Below are 19625 nucleotides of genomic sequence, written 5' to 3'. Positions count from 1 at the left end.
GTTAGCAGAGGAGATAGGAGCACTTTCACAAATATCTCCTACACGTCCTGCTATGCCCAGCACTGGGGCCAGTGTGGGCAGACAGTCCAGGGGACAGTGGAAATGCACCCTTATGGCCAGGAGCCCACCTCCCCCTACAAAACCAGGGTAGATGGAGCTGCTTTAAACGTTGCCACTGCACACACAGGTAAGACCTGATCCCCAGGCCTGGCATACGCTGCTCTGCCTCTCCCCAAATGCTCTGCATGCCCATGCATCTTGCCCATACACCTTGCCCTGCTCCCTTGCTTTTACTGCCTCTGCCTTGTCCTGCTGTATACTGCTGCCAGCCTGGCTTTAGCCCTAAATCTACCTCTTCTGGGCTCAGCACTAATCATGGTTATTGCGCAGGACCTGCCATGGAGATAGACCCTTGGTGGGACAGCTCTGCCTGTGATGGAACGGAAAACTACCTGGAAGTGGCCCAAGCTGATGGGAGCCTGTGGGAGGGGGACGGATGCCCAGCGAGCCTGGGGACTGGCCCGCACCCCGGCAGGCTCCTCTTAGTCAGGAATAATTAATTACCTTCTCGAGGATCTTAGCTTCAGCCCTTCCCTGCTCATGCCCCAGCCCAAGAGAGGAGGGAGGGAGGACACGGCAGCGAAGAGGGTAGAGAATTAATTGGACATTGTGTTGGGAATCGCCTCCTGGTTGCTGTCAATCTTGGGAGTGAACAGCCTCTTGTCTCACTCAATAGGAACTTTATATGCTCCTTTAATCCTTCAGTCCGTATTGTCAGAGCTTCCCCCCTCCTCCTGTCTCTCCTTCCCACCGCAGGACTTTTGATGACCCCAGCTGTCTGAGGCAATACAAAGAAGCCCCTTAACTAACACCCTGTGATCTACACAGGCAATAAAGAGCTCCCCTTGACAAGGATTTGCAGGCAGAATCTATGCAAATGCTGGGAGGTGTGCGGGTGGGGAGGTGTGCCGAAAAAGCTGCCGCGCGCGCGCACGGCAGGGCATGGCTCCCAGTCCTGGGGACGCGTTGGCCCAAGCGGGGATACGGTGCAGGTGAGGGATGGCTGGAGAAAACCAGGGCTGGCCAGGGCTGACGGGCCATTGCACACCCCGCTACGGGCTAAAGCAAACAAGAGCACCCTGTTCATCTGGGCTGCACAGCCAAGGCATCCATGGGCACATAGACTGGGGGTTCCCGGCCCGTGCCCCCCTGTGCTTTGCTCCTCGCTGGCCACCTCCAGAAGTCAGGAGGCCATGCTCCTTCCCACATTAGCACATGAATGGGGTTAGGGGTGGGGGGAAGGTGGAAGGGGGGCAAGCCCCCACTGTCCACTCAAGCAAACAATTTGGCTAGCAAATTGACATAATTACAAGGGACAGAGAGAAAAGAAAGGCGAGCCCCCTCCCCTGCGCTCCAGAGGGCCCGACCCCTGCCGAGTTACTTAGATCCTTTGTGCGACTCAATGCTAGGTACTGATGAGGGGACGTATGCCCTTTTCAAGGGCCCTAAGCGACTGGCTGCCCTAATCTGATTACAATTTACAGCACTCCTTCAGAAGGGGCCGGAGCCGTGCTCACGCAGGCGTGGACACGCCGGGTCCGACACGCACTTACTTGCACCAGTGCAAAGGTAAACAGACGTGCACAGCAAAGGTAGATGGACGTGCATAGTGGTGCAGTGGCTGGCAGGCTGGCAGGTATGTGTGAGGGCATGCCGACACCACTGGCAACGTGGAGAACGGGGTTTTCAGCGTGCCATTTGCATGTGGTTATGAAGGCTGAAGGCATGTGCGTGGACACTCCACCAGTGGGAAACCTGCCATGGCTGGCACCTCACGACGCAACAAGCCCGTTTCAGCCTAAATTTGGGGCTTGCACCATGTACCTGCACTCACACCCATGCACACCAACAGAGGCATGGCACAGACATAAGCATGCAACCCCCTTTCTTCCAGGCAGGCCCGCAGATGGGGACCCTCTGCAGAGGCATGGGGGTCCCCGCCAGGAGTAGGGGACAGTGGGGGCAAGCAAAGGCCTTCCCCCGAAATCTCTGCAGCAGCTCACAGGAGCGGGTTTACAAGCAAAGCCCACCACCTGCCTATTAAAAGTGGGATTAAACGATGCTCTTCCCTGCCCCCCGGCTCCCTTCCCGCTCTCTCTAACATCATACGTTTGAGGAAACCCCCACCTTTACATGAGACTTTCCTTTTTTTTTTTTTTTAACCTCTTTTCTGCCCCATAGATCTCAGGGGATTAGCAGCCAGGCTGGGCCTTCCAGCCTCCTTGAAGGCGGGTTGCTTCAGCCAGCCCCCCCATGGGAACCTGCCCCAGGACAACTTTGGTCAATGCCTCCGGTGCTTCCCAGCCAATTTGTACCACCTAATCCCCGCGGGTATCAACAGCCCCTTTCTCACACGTCCTCCCGCCTGCCAGAGCAGCCCAATCCTCTGCTCTCCGTGCTCCCCCGTTGAGAAGCCCTCTGTCCACCGCTGGGGCCGCGACCGCACTTCAAACGCGCCAGCCCGACCCCGGCATTGTTTGCCAGGGAATTAAAACTGCAAGGCCAACCCCAGAGAGTGATTTAGGTACTGAGACCAGACTGAGCCCCGCAAGAGCATGGGCAATAAAACGCTTGGCTGCCCAGCAGCCTGGGCAATTTAGGTGTCTTCCCACGAGGAGGAGGCAGAGCCTGGAGGGACAGGGAGCAGGGTCGGGGCTCCTTCTGCCGGCACGTGCACACAGGGCAGGACCATCTCCCAGTGCTCACAGACCTGCCCCACCAGAGATGCGGGCTGGCCACCTTGCTAAAGCAAGGAGGGTTGCTCAGTCTTTGCAGTTACCGATCCCCGCGGCCCCTTGCAAGTCGCTGGGAGGAAAGACCAGAGGCCACTGGCGCTGGACACAGTATCCCCACTGTGGGACACTGCCTCTCCGGGGACTGGCACGGCTGGATGCTGGCTTGTCTGGGATGTGGCCAGCAGCTCAAATCAGCTGGGACAGAAGGGCACTGGTCTGCTGAGGCAGTAGGAAATGCAGTGCCCAAGAAGTCTGCTTCTGCTTTCAGGTGGTTTTGAAGACTTGGGGCAAAAAGTTTAGGACTCCACTTTTGAAATGAGATTGTCTACCGCGCCTGTCAGCAAACGTCCCCGTGATGGTTTCTGACGGGCTCTGTGGATGAAGCTGTGAACAGAAAATGGCTGTTACATCCTTTCCCCAGTGCCAAGAGGCTGGAAGGAGATTTCCTTCCTTCAGCAGATCCCAGCACAGGGAAATCAGGAACTGCCCCCCATTTTCCCATCCCTGCTCTGGGGAAAGGGTGCAGCTCAATGTACACTCAGCTCCTGCAGGGATAATTCTCTGGAGACCACTTCTAAGCCCTGTCAGACATTTCCTTTGCCATCATAAAAGAATATACAATATACCACTAGCTGGCCAGAGGGCTAGAGCTCCTGACAGCCCAGGTACGGTATTTCTGAATTTCCTCTTAGCCAACAACCCCTTTGCCTGCATCCCATGCTGCTGCCATGCTCAAGACCTTGCCTGTGGAGGATTTTAGGTCTTTTCTTATTTTGTTACTCTTCTTTTTTCAATGGTGAGGTTGTCTCAGGCCAAACTGAGGCAATGCCAGTTCAGAAGAGAGCATCTCCTGCGCCTGGCTGTCCCCGTCCCCATGCCATGGCGGGGGAAAACAGTGTTTCGGCGCCTCCTCCTCTGTCACAATGTTTTTCAGCTCCGCCAAGCAAAGTGTCCAATTAGAGCAGAGCCTCTTGCTTCCATCTTTGCCGACATTTAATTAACATGCTGCTGCTGGCAGCCGCTGACAAATTCCAGAAACATGTTGTAAAGGGTTTTTGTCTTTACCCAGCATGGAAAATGAGGGTGTCATATCCCAAGGGGATGTGAATAGCTACTTTTGACTCCCCGCCTCAGGTGTGAGAATTACAGCTAGACGCAGTGAAGAGACCTATCAGCCCTCCTACCTCCTTTCCCCCCCCTTTTCCTCTCCTGCTCCTCATATCATATCATCCTGGAAAACATGCAGCTTTTAGGCCTTATTTTTGTTCCTGTCTCCTCCAACTGTGGCTGAAGCCTGATGGTCCGGTTAAGAGCCGGGGGCTGTGCTCTGGCTTTGGGCTCTTCCCATCAGGATAGCACCGGTAAGTGGAAGGAGTAGTCTGATGACACTGGAAGAAATGGCTGAAACCAAAGAAGAGGAAAGGGTCTTTCCAGCCTGCATCATATATGCAAACAAGGCTCTCAAGGGGCTGATGGAGGCCTCAGTAGAGCAGCTGAGAAGGTGATGGTGGAGACGTATAGAAGTGTAGCCAGACTCAAAGCTGGCCCTTACCCAGGCCTTGGATGGCTGCCTGAGCACAGGGGCAGCCACTGCACCCCAGCACTATCCCCTGCAAAAAGCACCAGCCCGGCCTGAGCTTCCCACCCAGGCTCAGCCCCCGCCGTGGACAAGTCTGGCTGCTGCCTCCAGCCGCTGTATTTTAAGGTGCCAGGTCCTAAGCCGAGTGCCTCCACAGCCTGCGCTATCCCTGCATTGCCATCGCTCGTGCGTCCGCTTGGGCCGCCGGGCAGCGGGAGTGTCCCAGTGCCTTTGCTTTACCCCGGCAGCCAAGAGCTCTCCTAGCAGGTGCTCTGTGCCGCTGGCAGGAGACAGGGGCTGGGCGACATCCCATCCTGCGCCACTACTCACACAAGGGAGCACAGGCCTGGAAAGAAGAACACGTTTTTGTTTTATTCACAACAGCTCGTTACAAAAGCGGGAGAGAAGGGCCAGGCCGGGTGCCTCGTCGTCATGGGGAGAAAACGAGCTTCGCCCCCCCCAGGAGCGGGGCCCGGGGTCCTGCGGTGGGGGAAGAGGTGGTGGGGGCAGCCCCGCGGGTGGGAAGATGGCGGACGGCCCCGTCGCCCCCGCCCGATGAGGCAGCGCCCTCGGCGCGGGCGGCTGAGAGCTTGGGGACGGCTCAGGGCGAGGCGGGCTTGTCGGGGTTGTGCATGTGGTACACGTCGCTCTCCTCGTCCTCCGGCACCTGCGGCGCGGCAGAGCCCGCTCAGCGCCGCGCCACGGCGGCCCCTCAGGCCGCGGGGCGAGAGCGCCATCTTGTGCCTCCCGCCCCCTTCCGCCCGCTCCCGCCGCCGGCCTCGACCCCACATCCCGCCCCAGCGCCTCGGCCCGCGGCCGGGCCGGCCCGCCCGCCTCCGCCTCACCTCCCAGTAAATGTCGTCCTCAAAGCAGTTCTCGGCGGCGGCGTCGCCCCAGATGGGCAGCTTCAGGATGGCCCCTGGAAGCAGCCGGGCAGGGCGGTGGGCAGGGGGCCGTAACGCATGTGGGGTGCAGGCAGGGTGCGGATGGCCGGGGTCCACCCGTCACGGCAGCAAAGGGGGCACACGCAGCCCTGGCATGGTGCGCGGTGCTGATCCCCCCTTTTCTCCAAACCCCTTTGAGCTTGCTCCCCCCTTGTTTCCCCTGCTCCTGGAGGCTTTGGGGGGGTCCCGCCACAGGGCTTCCAAACGTGAGCAAGGCAGGGCCTGCACCCCTTGCAGTGCGAGTGGGAAGGACGCATCCAGCTACAGGCGGGAGTACGTGGACGCCTCCATTTCAGCCACGTGCTGGACTCAACCCTCCCCTCTCCACGCTCCCCTCCTGCTTACCCACAAGGGCCCCCCCGGCGAAAGCCATCAGCAGAGACACCACAATGCCGGCCGCCTGGAACCCTCCTTGGACACTGGGTGTCCGCGTCTGGTACGTGCCAGTGAAGTCAAACGCCTTGATAAACCTGCCGAGGGCAGAAACGGCAAGGATAGCCCCTGGCAGGAGATCTTCCCTTGCTCTGGAGGAGCCGTGTTGCCCTGCTCCCTCTGGGACTCCCCCCAACCCCATCCCTCTTCTGCAACGGACCAGGAGAGTGTCGCAATGATACAAAACACGGCACACTTCCTTCTCCTCTGGCCCCTGGCAAAGCTTTACCTGGGAGGAGCCCAAAATATAAACATTTCTATTTCAGACCTTCAGCCTTACCTGACTCCCTAAAACAATGCAGGGATGGAGGGAGGAGCACTTCCCCGCCTACCGTGCCCCAGAATAATGCCAAAGAGCGGGGTTATGGCTCACTCTTTGAGGCCACCAGAAGTCAGCTGCAAGAGATGAGTCTTTTACGCTTCAGTAAGCCTGACACAGTCAGTGCACCCCATGTTTTTGAGGGGGAAAGGCGCAACTCTGGACAATTAACAAGGGCTGTTAATTGCTCCTTGCTCCCAGCCCAAGGAGCCCCAGGTAAAATGTATTCTCCGAGAAGATTTTCAAGCTGTCTTACCCTTCCTTTCCATATACATCCTCTGTGGCTGCAGCTGCAGTGATGGCTCCCACAATGCCCCCAATAAGGCCTGGCATGGCGTGGAGGTTGTGGATGCCACATGTGTCCTGGATGTGCAACCTGGACTCCAAAAAAGGCTGAGGGGAAGGGAGGTAGAGAGAGATCACGGACATGAGCGCAGCCCTGGAAAGGATTAGTTCCTTCCATTGAGAACTGGGATAAGCAGAGAAGGAAGAGTCATATTGTGTCCCATTTAAGAACTAAGGGCTTGTAGACAAAGATGTAAGACAAGCTTAAGATAATATAACAACATATCCTCCAAACACTCTCCTGTTGGGAGATTGAACCTTCCTGAACATTTTTGGGCAGTAAATGGAGTCAGAAGTGCATCTGCGTAAGGGATGGTGGAAAGCAGGAACCCTCAAAGGGAAGTGAATCCATTCCTGGTCTCCTTAGCAGGATCAGGGCTGGTGACCCCTAGAGCAGCACTCACCGTGAGGTAGACATACCCCACTGTGGACACAATGCCACAGATGAACCCGACAATGAGGGAGCCATATGGAGTCAGCATCATCTCCGCGCTGGTGCCCACGGCCACGCCGCCTGCCAGTGTTGCGTTCTGGATGTGGACCTGCAGAAGTAACCGCCCTGTCTTGGCATCTCGGGGAGACTGTAATTGCTCAGGGATGGTGCAAATGGTGAAGCGGGAGAATCAGCTCTGAAAATGCTTCTAGAGTAAATATCAGGGCCCATTTTCCTGCTTGGTGGTGAAAAACAAGAAGAGAAGAACAGGCAGCCTCTGTCTGTAGCACAGGCACACATAGACTCCCACTCCCTGTACCACACACATTCTTTGCATCCACAAATCTGGGTTGGGAGTTGTGATGAGATGGAAATTGTCTCACCCATGTGTCACACAAGCTCTGCTGTCACAGAGACATGTCACCCACACACATAACACGTACAAGTCAGCCCCCCGATTGCTCATGAGCTGCCGCGCAGGCCCTGCTCGGCTTGCTGGAGAGTGCTGCCAAACGTGGCTCTGCAACATGCCCATCAGTAGCTCTCTGGGCAGAGCAAGTCCAGTCCCTGCTGTGACTTAGGTCCACCACGTGCAGGGCATCACCCTGCACCTCAAGAACTGCAGGACTCACTTTCTACCTGTTTATTCAATAAAGCCTCTGGGTTTCTGCCTGGATGCTGGTTGCACCATCACGCCCTGAAACCTAGTATCTGTTCAGCAAAGAACAAGTGCCAGTTGTTTCCTAGACCCTCGATCAACCTCGTTATAAGTCCCCTGGGCAGCGCAGGACTCTCCACTTCCATCTTACCATGTCAAGCTTGCCTTTCTTCTGCAGCATGCTGGAGAAGGCTACTGTGGTGAGGACACAAGCAGCCAGTGAGCAGTACGTGTTAATGGCAGCCCGGTGCTGGGCATCCCCGTGCTCAGAAATTGCCGAGTTAAAACTGGGCCAGTACATCCATAGGTACAGGGTACCTGGTGGCATGGGGAGGAGGGGACGAAGAAAAGAAAGGGAAAAGAGAGAATACAGGGATTGAAAAAAACCTGTAAAGAAGATCTTTCTGCACAAGGGGAAGTTAAATCCCGTAGTCCTGCTGCCCCCGAGCTGCACCCCCCATGATGGGACCAGCATCAGGAGGGGCACCCCCCATGCTGCAGAGAGGGGGAACCAAAATGCATCCTTGTCTTCCCAGGCACCATCTCAGCCCAGCCACTGATGAAGGGAGCTAAGTAGCTCTGAGAGGTGGAAGACTGGGATACAGAGCTTCTCGGCCCCAGATCCTGGTTTCGGTTTGGTTCTCCCAGAGACACAGGAGGGACCAGCCCTCCGTGACTGAGTGGTTGCCATGTACCAGTGCCCCTGAGGCAGGGACTGACTCACCGATCATAGCGAAGAGGTCCGAGTGGTACACAGAGCCCTGCTTGTCCTTACTCTGCTCCAGGTTGGGTCTGTACAGGATGCGTGTCACTGTGAGGCCAAAGTAAGCTCCAAAGGTGTGAATGGTCATGGAGCCACCCGCATCCTTAACCTGCAGCCATAGGAAAACAGAGGTTCGCTTCCGCAGTCGCCACTTGTTTTGGAGCTGAGGTCTGGTTTGCATCATGCCCAGCTTGTCTGCCCACCCACCCATCCAGCCTGCATTCAGTCATGGGAAAAGGGAGACAAAAATGTTCTGGTCCTGCTATCTATCCCACTCACTTGGTCCTGTGCATGGCCATGGCATTCCTCTTATATTCCCCTTGGAAGGCATTGAAGCAGAGGGGAGTTTCCCAATGGCAAGCAGGTTGCAGCAATAGCCACGCTGGCTCCCATGTGCACTCAGGTCTTCTGGGAGCTTATTTGCTTCCCAGCCCTCCAAGCCCTCTCTCGGAGGGCAGAAGCCCTGCCTCCATCAGCAGACATCTCGTCCTCTTTGTCACTTGATTTCCTTCTGCAATGCCCATATTCCAGCAGGAAAAACAGATGAGAGGGAAATCTCAGGCACAAAGAGAATGGCCGGCCCTTTGTGCTGAGACTCCCTGTCTGCCTCGGAAGCTGCAGTGAAGGGACACAGTGCTCTTGAATTGCCAGGCTTGTGTGTAAAACTCCAGGAGATCTCCCTTCTCAGGGAAGTACCACCCACTGACCCCCTCTTTTCTAATCTCTCTACTTTTTCTGCCTGAATTCTTGCATTTCAAATGCTTATGAAGGCAGTGGCTTGGTGGAGCCATAGCAAAGGGAGACAATTTGGAGAGATGCAGAGAGGAAGGAGCAGAACCAAGAGGGTGCTGCCTAAAGCCTTACATGAAGCAGGTTGAGGAGGATGTACTCGTTCACTGCGAAGAGCGTGACTTGAAACAAAGTCATGACGAGGAGTTGTATGGGGCTGGTTTTGCCCAGGATGGCCCCAAAGGCAATGCACACAGAGCCCACACAGAAATCAGCATTGATCAGGCTGGAAAAGGGGAAGGATAATTGTGGTTTAATGAGGAAATACTCTTCTGTAACTCACCCTCACCCACTCCCAGGTCTAGAGATCCCACCTGAAGGAAGACAAATAGGTGATTAGGAGCCAGCCCTGGATTTCCCACTGACCTTCCTCCCATTCTGACATACTGTCCAGGAAAGGTGCTTTCCCCAAAATTATTTAAATAATGTGGATTATGTATGTTCTTAGCACTGATGTGCATGGTGCTTGGCTTGGGACTAAGGAGTGATGCTCGTCTCACATTTCCCTTTGAGCAGTACCACCATAATGGCAAGTACCTTTAGGCGCAAAGGTGGAAAGCAAGTGGAGGTATGTGGAGGGAAGACAACATTTTAGAGACTTGTTTGCATGTAACAGAGGGACAGGCGCTGCTGGCTGCTTGGCTCCTGTCCCAGCTCTTCCACTGGTCAGTCAAGAGGTGGCATCCCAAAGCCCATCTCCTCCTTACTTCTCCACTCCAACGAGGATCTTCCCGCTCTTGAAAGAGTGGAACCAGCCTTGCATCAGGAGAGCCCACTGGATCCCAAAGGCAGCAAGGAGGAAATTGAAACCCACGGCGCCGAATCCATAACGCTTGAGGAATGTCATGAGGAAGCCAAAGCCCACAAAGATCATCACATGGACGTCCTGGAAAGCTGTGCAGAGGAAAGGGACCGTCAGCTCTGTAGGGAAGGCAGGGCTGCGAGTGCCATTTGAAGTTGGCAGTGAAAGGAAACTAACCACATCAGTGGCAGTAGGGAGGAAATTGAAGAGAAAATGTGTGTTTGTCCCATGTCCTCACATTTCTAAGTCTGAAAATGGCTCAGCTTTCGGAAACTGGCTTTTGGTTAAAAGGCTCAGTCTTGAAAGTACAAAATGTTTATTAAAAGCTGCATGCAAGAGAAGACCAGAGGCTAATGGAGCATACAAAGGAAAACATTTTTCTATTCAGATTGTTTTTTCCCCTTTTGTAAAAAACTCCGAAAATGTCATGTAAAATGAACAGTGAAGTTTTGTTAAAAGCACATGAATGGTCATTTTGGGTAGGTCCATCCAATGCAGGATACTGGTGATGGCTCAGAGCAAGAAGAGAACAAGAACAAGGGAAGTTTACAAATAAATTTTTAAATGCTGCTGAAATCAGTAGCAAAATACCCTTGAGCCCAGGATCCCATATTGTGAGATTCTGAGTGCTTAAACCAGAGAGACCCAGTTCTTCCCACAAGTGCTCAGACCTGCTAACTCAAGCCCCTCAGATGCCCTTCCCCGGGGGAAACCAAACCTGCATGAGCCTCTTGAAAGAACTTCTCGGTGCAGTAAAACTGCTGTACTTTTTAATGCTGTACATTTCTATCAGATAAGCATCGCTTTGCAATTAAGTGAGCTGAAATGCTGCATACTTACAAATTGAACCATGCAAACCCCCACACTGGAGGCCATTCTGCCCATGAAAAGAGCAGGAGACCCAGGGCTGGGTTCCCCTGGCAGAACACTCCCACCAGCAAACCCACACTGTAGAACAGGTAAACACAGCATCGATGGAGCTACACCAGCAAGTTCTTCATTATGCAGCACACAAACCATTATAGCCACTATAACCAGCAATGTCTGTGCACCTCAGAGAAGGCATGAGCTCAGGGCAAAGGAAATTCAGTGACTGAGAATCTGCTGTAGCCCGAACCTGTGCTGAAATCCAGCAGCCCCAGATCCACTCCTGCAGGGACAGTGGGGTTGTATCTGCTGCTTCCACTAAGGGCTGGGTGAGGATTTGGGTGAGGTGTAGCTCTGCAGAAGCCTTGGCTTTTGTACTTTGGTGCTTTACAAGATCTTGCAACTTGTATAAGGATGAGCATTTGAACAGGCTCCAGCAATGTAGTGCCATGTTGCAAAGACAGGTTAATCTGTTTGTTTTTTTTTTTTAAATGCCCCCCATGCCTATGAGATCACTCATAAAAAAAGGAAGGAGACAAGATCTGCCACTGGCACTGTTCAGTGGAGGTCACTTCAAATGCACTTATCTGCATGTCCTAAGAACCAGTCTTCCTAACTCTGGTTTTACCATGCAATCCCACAGACTTGCCCTCTGCAGCTGTATTTATTCTCCCCACCTCTCTTCTCCAGTGTAAGCAGCACAATACACAGCTAGAATTACCTGCTGCCATTTGCATTATATATTCCCACTTTCATCCTAAAAGCAGAAATACACAGGTCAGAGTTAAAGCTGCGGACTGTGCGCCCTTTGAAAACACATAGGATCCCCACCGTGTTGGGATCCTCTGTACAAACTCAGGAGGAAGAGCAGGTCTTTCTTCAGACTGCACTCAGTCTAAAGCCTTTTTCTAACCCTTGCGTTTGTTTTCCCTTGGGAAGAATAACGCTGGCATCACTCAGAGGCAGCCTGGGCGCTGCCATGCCCTAAAGGTTTTGTGACTGCTTTTGTGGAAGGACAATTGCTGTCACTATTGAGAGGAAGTGTTTGGGCTTTGGGAATGCTACCTGTGCTGAAGAATCTCATTTATTTTCCCTAGAGAGCAGAGAAGTCACCCATTAGGGAATATCCATGTGCGATTCAAAATGAGAAGGAATTGTCACACTGACTGGACCTGGCAATGGGCACCACTGACACAACTGTGCATAGGCTTCCCTCTGCCTGCCTTCCCAATCATCTCTGGGCTTGGAGGACCTGTCAGTTTGTCACTCCTATCCCAGTGCCATTGCAGACAGGTCCTATGGACAGCAGCGGTCACAGACATGTTAATACAAATGATCCTCGGGTGTTCAACCATCGCATTGTCTTCTGAGCAGCGCTGGATGGACACAGGGATCAAAATGCCAAGACTCTGTTGCCTTGCCATGTTTGTCCGTCTTTGCAGAGAGAGAATATTTCTGATTAGATAATGGAGGAAAATCATCTGTGCTTTTGGGCATGTGAGCCCGTCCTCAGGTCTGAAACAGAAATGTAATTCAAACCTAAACTGAACTAAGCAGTTGCTCTTAGATTGATTTAGTTGTCTGAATCCATGCAGTCATTTGAGGGGGAATATTTGGTGCTGCGGAGCAGGGGTGGGGTACGAGGACAGAAGAAATGTCACGTCCTTAGCTCCTACAAGCTCTTTCTTGGACCCCTGATATCATCCCAGCACACTGGTGACAAGAGCAGCCCTCCGGCACTGCTGCTGGTTCACGTCAACCTGTGTGGGGTTTGTCCGAAGGGCATGTCTCGACGGAGAGCCCAGGGCAGTCATGGCCGTAGACTAACCCAGAGGCCGGCTGAGCCGCGGGTTTCTGTAAGCAAATCCTTTTCTGAACTAGATAATCCTCAGCAGCTACAGGTTTCTATAGCTCCTTTGATTTAGCAGGTGTTTTTAATGGAAATGTTCTAAATAGATGCATGACTCAGGCCTGTTGCTTCCTTGGAAACAATTGCCTACAGAAGCAGCCTGTTCTGAATGGCTCACAAAGATGACCAGCCCTGGAGATCAAAGCCGGCCAAAGGCACCACTTGCCCAGAAGGGCTTTAACCACCTGAATAATCCTTGTGTCAGTACGATGCAGCAACCCAAGAGCCCTGAGAACCTGGCAGGTTAGGAGGACTCTGGCATGGAAATGCTAGTAGCTAAAGGGTAATTTACTAATGAGGGGGAGGACGTAGGAAGGGGAGGAAGATGTCACAGGATCTCGACAGCCATTCCTCCATATGCACAGAAAAGCTTGCTCTGATCCAGAGCCGAGGGAGGGGGCAGCAAGCCGAAACTTGCAGGGTGCTGGGAACACGTCAGCCCTATTCCTGGAAAAAAGACGTCATGTACTGGTGTCATGGCACCCTGCTGACAAAGCCCCAAGAGCACTGGAGGGCCGTGAGGCATTTCTCTTGCTCCTTGGTGTGCCCCAAACCAGCCTTAAGGCAGGAGCCCGACTTCCCAGCAATCGGTGGAGGCATTGCCTCTGACAGGCTCTACCATGGGATGGGATGCAATGGGTTGGGATGGGATGGGGACCAGCCAGCACCAGGACTAAGCTTCCCAAATACTCACACGGGTATCGGAAGTAGAAATCATTCTCTATGTCGCTGGTCAGGTTCATCTCTCGCTTCTCTTCCTCCCAGTGCGCATCAGCTTCAGGGCTGAAGCGTACGAAGACCCCGAAGAGGACGATCATGGCCACCTCCCAGAGGAGGCAGACGAGCGGGAGCCGCCAGCGCATGTACGTGTTCTTCGCCATCCCCTGGTGCCTCGGCCGATCCATCCACAGGGATCCCCGGGGGCCCGGCAGACCGTATGAGCCCGTGTCCCCTGCACCCAGCCAAGGCCGGCGACATATATAGGTTGGAGAGGGCGAGGTGGGGCCCAGGGAGGTGCCTGCGGCAGGATCACGTTTCAGAGCGCGGGAGCTTTAGCAGGTTTGCTCCTCTGGCCCTCCTTCCTCCCCGGGAGGAGGGACAGGTCTCGGCACCTTTTCTTCTAGCAGCTCGAGCACCTCTGAGCCCTGCCTCCCCAGGGACGAGTAGGTAGACGTGGAGGCCAGTGTGATGGGGGAGTGGAGTCTGGGCATCCTGCCCCCTGCTCTGCCCAGCCCCACACCCCCTCCCTTCCCCTTGCAGGAGCACCCTGACCACCACCGCCACCAGCGCCCTCCTTCCTTGCCCTGGGTGCTCCCCTCACCACCCCCCAGCCCCAGCTCCGCAAGCGCCCTTCCCCAGCTGACACTGAGGGTGAAGGCAGGGTGACCATCGCCCAGCTCTCAGCTGTTCCCCCCAGTCTCGCAGGGCACAGCAGCAGCCCCAGGAGACTCTTTGCCTCGGGGTGAGGCCGTCCTGCTCCTTGCTTTGTGGTGTGCATCTGAACAGTCCACACCGTGCAAGTCAGGGTGGAGGTGAGCAGGGACAGGCTTGCTATGCCATGGAGGGCAACTCCCAGAGCCTCTTGGGCAACACCAAACTGTCAGTGGGGCTCATTTCCTCCTGGGAGCCTCTGTCCTGGATGCAGAGATGGGGGGACACAGCCCTGCTGCAGTGGGGCTCTGTCTGGGGCTGCCCACCCCCTCTTCAGAGCAGCCAGCTCTCTTTGACCAGGAGCAAATGGGGCTGAGCCCAGGGGCCATGCTCCCTTCTGATGACCAGAAGATGAGCTGTGGGGCCTCCCCACATACCTGCCAAGGCAGCCTGAGTCACTGAGTGCAGGTCCCGCTGTGGAGCAGTCCCAGGAGGAAGAGGAAGATATATGCTTCAAACCAAATGCCAAGATCCTGCATGCATGCACAGACATGTGGCAGCCCTGCCAAGGCTGCCGTATATCTATAAGGATGTAGAAGTGACACATGTCCCATCATTTCCCGGAGTGATTTACCCAGCACATCCTCCCATCAAGACAAGCCGGCTGGGACTGCATGAACCAGGGCAGTAGCCTGAGATGGTGCTGGAGATGGGGCTGGAGACCTCAGAGCTGCAGCCTACATGTCCCCTCCTCTGGTATGGGGCTTCCTTTAATTAATGAACATAAACACAATGCTCCTTTCTTCCCACGGTTTTGAACCATGTGCTCTTTCCCCAAAGAGCCGTGCAAGACCTCCAAGTGGATCCCAGCTCCTTCCTCTGCCTGCAGATCCCAGAGTTGACTGTCAGTCTTCAAGAGATGAAAGACTGCAGCCCAGGCAAGCTGCCCAAATTTGCTGATGGCATCTAAACATGGCCCGCAGGCTGAGCAAGCAGCACTGATTTCTGTGTTGATTAGGCAATAATTTCAGTTTATTATTTTTTCTTGTTTGCTTTCTTCTCAAAATGACAGATGGCAGAAAAATGCTGTAGATGGTTTTGAAGAGACTGATGGCCACACAAAATCATTCTCCAACCTCATTTGGGCCCCATGCAGGCAGCAGGGCAAAGACAGCTTTGGAAAGAGGTGAGGAGGTGCAGCTCAGGAGCACTTCTGTATGGCAGAGGAACCAGCTAGCAATCCAGACACACCAGGGAGGGTCAGCTGTGAGTAAGACAGCATGTGAACACAGACAGCAAGTGAACACCGGACCATGGGAGAGCATCAGGGTGCAGGCTCCTTCCTGCAGCCCTGGGGGAGCACTGGGAGGTCAGGACTGCAAACCAGTGCTGTGCTTGGCAAGGGTCTGCACCAGCACCCCTCCCCTCCTGTCCATGCTGGGGCTGAGGAAAAGGGAACCCCATCTGCCTAGCCCTTTACCCTGCATGAGCAGAGCTTCAGCTGGCCTTGGCTGGACTGGGGTCACTTGGTGGGGACACCTAAAGCAAGTGGATGTTGTTGTCCTGAGGACGGGTGCTCCCTCGAGCGATGCTGCTCAGGGCCCACCCACTATGTTTTTGGGTCTCCCATTACGCATGGTTTCTGCAGGGCGGTCTCAGCTGTATGCACCAGGAAAGAAGAGATCTCCAGCTGCAAAGAAGCTGAAATCCCTAAACAATACCTGAGCCCTAATTGCTAGAAGCCCTGTTGATAGTTGCATGTTCTCCTGCCAGCTACGTGGTAGGACCAGTCTTCAGCCCTACCCTAGAGCAGCTCTTAGACACCTTGAGAAAGGCAACACAGAGGCACAGAGGCGCATTTTATAACACAAGGGAACTTGCTACGGCCCGCTAGCATAGCCACCAGCAATTATGCTCTGTGGTTACCCTTTAGCAGAAGAAACCAAATTGCAGAGCTTTTCTAATCCACGGTCTCACTGAAATGGTAGCATCCCTAGAAAAGCAGCTTGTGAAGCCCTTGCATAGCCCAGGACACTGCAGTTCTGTCCTACCCACTGTCCCCGGCCCCTCTCCCCTGCGTCTGGAGGCTGAGGACAAAGGCTAATGGCTTTTCTGCTGGCCCAATAGTCTCACCTTGCTGCACTGCCTCGCACTGCCCCTCCTTAGCGACCTGCAGATCAGCACTTAGCCACTGCAGTCCCATCAGAGCTGGTATGCTTTACTGGCTGCCCACGCTATGAGAGCCCATTAAAGGACCAGCTCCTCTTCAGGCTCTGTTGCAGGGCCAGGGTAACACTGGAAAGGCTGATGGGGCCGTGCCAGCGCAGGTGCCTGCAGTGATGCTGGCAGAGTGCTTCCTACGGTGGGTTTGACCAAGCTCTTTGTGTACATCCTACGCGGTACCTAGCGGCGTGGTAGGATGCATAGGGCAGATTTCACCATGCCCAGTCACAAATGTCAACCTGCTTAAAAGCTCAGTTGGAAATTCCATGCCAGTGTGAGCCAGCGCAGTGCCCGCTGGAAGCAGTGCTTGCCTGCTCCACCACCAAATTTGGTACATCATGTCCAGCACCCATAAGAGTGGCAAGGTTTCCCCAAAAAATCAGCGGGATGATGCTGGGGGAAGAGGGGCAGGTACATCTGCCCTTCTTTCTGGAGATGTGGGACTAAGGCTGGCAGCAGTCAGGTCTCAGTTGCCTTGGGAAGGGTCTGGGTGAGGGTTGTACTGTACTGGTCCCAGCTGGGTCTCTCCCAGTTTCTCATTTTTACAAGCACTAAAAATACTTGAGACATGTAAAAACAAAATCTAAAGTGCACAGAAATCCCTCCTTCTTGCGTGGAGGCCTCAGGGCAGCTTCACCCTGGAGAGGAGGGAATGGGGGCTCCTTGGGTCGCTGCGAACTGTCTCGGCAGATCTTATCGCAGCCAACGCTGGGGCCAAGGTGCTGTGCTGGCTCCGAGAGCTGACCGCAAAGCCGAACACCCCGGGGGTCTGGAGACACCCAGGGGAGGGCTGAGTTGGAAGCACCATCTCCACTGTCTGCAGCATTGTGGGCACTGATCTGACAGTCCCTGCCTGCTTACCCTCGCCTTTCCCCCCTTCATCTCCTGGCAGCTCCAAGGATTCACTGGAGTGAGGAGAACCAGGAAAAACCAGGCAATACCAGAACTTCTGCAGGGGAGGGACATGAGGTTGGGCTAGCCCACATGCAGCAGCAGCGATCCTTGCTCCTGGCTGGATCTACCCCAGAGCACATGCTGGCTTGCCTAGCTCGCTGGGAAGCAGAAGGGGAACAAATCAAAGTCTCTTCCATTAAGACAGAGAACTGGGGAAGCTGCCTCCCCAGGAGGCACCAATGACCTCCCATGTCATGCTACACCCAGGCCACAGCCACCTCTGAGGACTTTTAACACCCAAGAAGCACAGCCAACCCTCCCAGCCTGCCCCCTTCCCTTCCTGCAGCTCCCTCCCTTCCCGGATGACTGCCTGGAGATCCACCATGGAGCCCTTTGCCCAGCTTGACTTGCTCTTCCAGAATTAATGGGCAAAGCAGCAGCAGCCACTACCCGTAGCCTTTGGGCATGTGGGGTGGAGAGGGGACTGGAGGAGGATGATACGAGGAGTCTCAGAAGCCTTCACACAGCACAAGTGAGTCTCTGGGCTTTGCCCAGCATCAAAGGTGACTTGTTGCTTGTGCAAGTCCTTGAGGAGTGTCCTGAAAGAAAAGCATCTGAGTCAATCCAAAACAAAACCTTTTTTGGCTGGCTCAGCAGAATGGCAAACAAACTTCCACCGGGGTGGGACAGAGTGGTGGTATGGTAGGAGATCAAACAGTTCATTTAGGTCTGGGTTTTCTCAGCCCTTTATTCGGCCCTCGCTGTTAAACACCACGCAGAGAGAAATGTTGAAAAAAGGTCAAAATAAAGCAAGACTTTTTTTTAAGTTAAAAAACCCCTATCTGGATCAAAGTGCCAACCAAATGTGAGCCGAATTTACAAATGATTTTTCTTGTGCCCTCTCCTTCTTCCCAAGAAACCACATTTATTGGCAAGTAAATGATTGTCCAGAGAGAACCCAAGGGCTCTGTTTGAGAGAGAAGTCAGCGTCCTTGGGGAGCCGGCAGAGAGGGCGAACATCTCTGCGAGCAGCGCAAGCGCGGGACAGTGTGAGAAGCAGAGGTGTGAGCGACTGCGGCTGTCACGCTGGGAAACACGCAGGTCACCAGGGCTCAGCCAACATCACTCATGGCTTTTCCAAGAGCTGGATAGGCTTCAAGAGCAAATATGCTGGAGTGGGCAGGAAAGGAGCAGGGGCTTGAGCAGCCAGCAGCAATTCCCGCGTTGGGAGCTGCCAGGCTTTGCTGGGAAACTCCCCTGTGCCCCGAGTTTGTTTCTGGTTCCAGGTGGACCGTGATAAGGCAGGTTTTGGTCACACTCTGCTAAGTGTCCTCGGCAGGCTGCTGGGACAGACGCCAGCAGCCGGGCGATGGCAACGGGAGCATGACTGGGTTGGCTCTTCTTCAGGGCTCGTACAGGTGAGTGATTTATTGTCAAGCAGCATGAGATGTCTCACGGGGCCAAGAGCAACCACCAGCCAGGAGGAGGGACCCATGGCTCCCTGAGGAGCCCACGCCCCGAAGACCGCAGGCTGCCCGCCACCCTTTCAGCCAGGGAGACCTGGTGTCCTTCCCTTGCTCTTGGTGGCAGGTTTGTCCTGCGCACCCGAGTGGATCAGCCCCTTGTTCCAGCTCGTTAAACCCGCTTGCGTTGATAGTCACCAACAAAGCCGAATGGGTGGTTTATTGCCTGTCTTTGTTGCTTTATAAATACGACTGGCTGCTGGTGACACTGGTTTAGACTGGGGCATTCAAGCTCTGGAGAGAAGGGCGGTGTGGACATCTGGGCAGCTCTGGTCTGCAGTGCTTCCTCCTCCCTGTCACTCGGTGCCATCCATCCACACTTGGATCACACCCCGACTGACAACACCCGCATGGTAAGATGTGGTCCAGACTTGGGGGGAGATGATGCTCAGGGGCAAGGTGGTTGATGACAACCCACGGTCTTTGTCCTCCCTGTCCCTGGCCGTCAGTCCCTGCCCAGGCACCCCGACCCGAAAAGGCATAGGCCTTTTCACCCATACGGGCCCTGGGGTGTCCTTGCTGTCTTCCGGGGAGGCTCAAGGCGGAGGATGAGCCCCGCGGTGACATCTCCCCCAGGTCTGCAGGGCCTTCTGGGCAGGCGGCAGGGCCCCGGCCTGTCCCTGTCCCTCCCGCCCTGGGCCCGGCCTGCCCGCACACGCCCGCTCGCTAACGGGGGTGCAGAGGAGCCGCTCTGCGGGCAGGCGTTGACCTCTAGCGGCGAGCGGCAGCCTGCCCGGGCGCGGGGCGGGCCCGGGAACTGCTGCGGCTCTGCCCCGGCGCTGCCCGCCCGCCGCGCTCTGCCCCCGCCCCGCCCGCTCTCCTGGCCACGCCTCCCGCCCCAGAGACCCGGCCCGCCTCGGTGAGGTCATGACGGTGACATCATCCAAGCGTCACCGCCTTTACGCCCAATGAGGGGAGAGGAAGGCAACGACGTCACCGCCACGCGCGCCCTGCCGGCTTTAAATTTTAAATTGGCGGC

General features: G+C 55.0%; 1 protein-coding gene across 1 annotated transcript; it reads right to left on the bottom strand.

Annotated features, from left to right (window-relative positions):
- Positions 1-4975: 4975 nt before the first annotated feature.
- Positions 4976-13540, bottom strand: RHCG (Rh family C glycoprotein). Its single transcript, XM_059824044.1, has 10 exons — positions 13330-13540; positions 9765-9951; positions 9133-9283; positions 8230-8377; positions 7657-7823; positions 6819-6956; positions 6326-6462; positions 5664-5788; positions 5220-5293; positions 4976-5041 (listed from the first exon to the last, which is right to left on the bottom strand). The coding sequence occupies exons 1-10, from the start codon at positions 13538-13540 to the stop codon at positions 4976-4978; spliced, it is 1404 nt and encodes a 467-aa protein (XP_059680027.1).
- Between the last annotated feature and the right edge of the window lie 6085 nt (positions 13541-19625).

Source organism: Gavia stellata, chromosome 13 (assembly GCF_030936135.1).
Source record: "Gavia stellata isolate bGavSte3 chromosome 13, bGavSte3.hap2, whole genome shotgun sequence".
NCBI lineage: Eukaryota > Metazoa > Chordata > Aves > Gaviiformes > Gaviidae > Gavia > Gavia stellata.
Note: the sequence above shows the minus strand (reverse complement) of the source record. Positions and strands in the feature narration are given on the sequence as shown.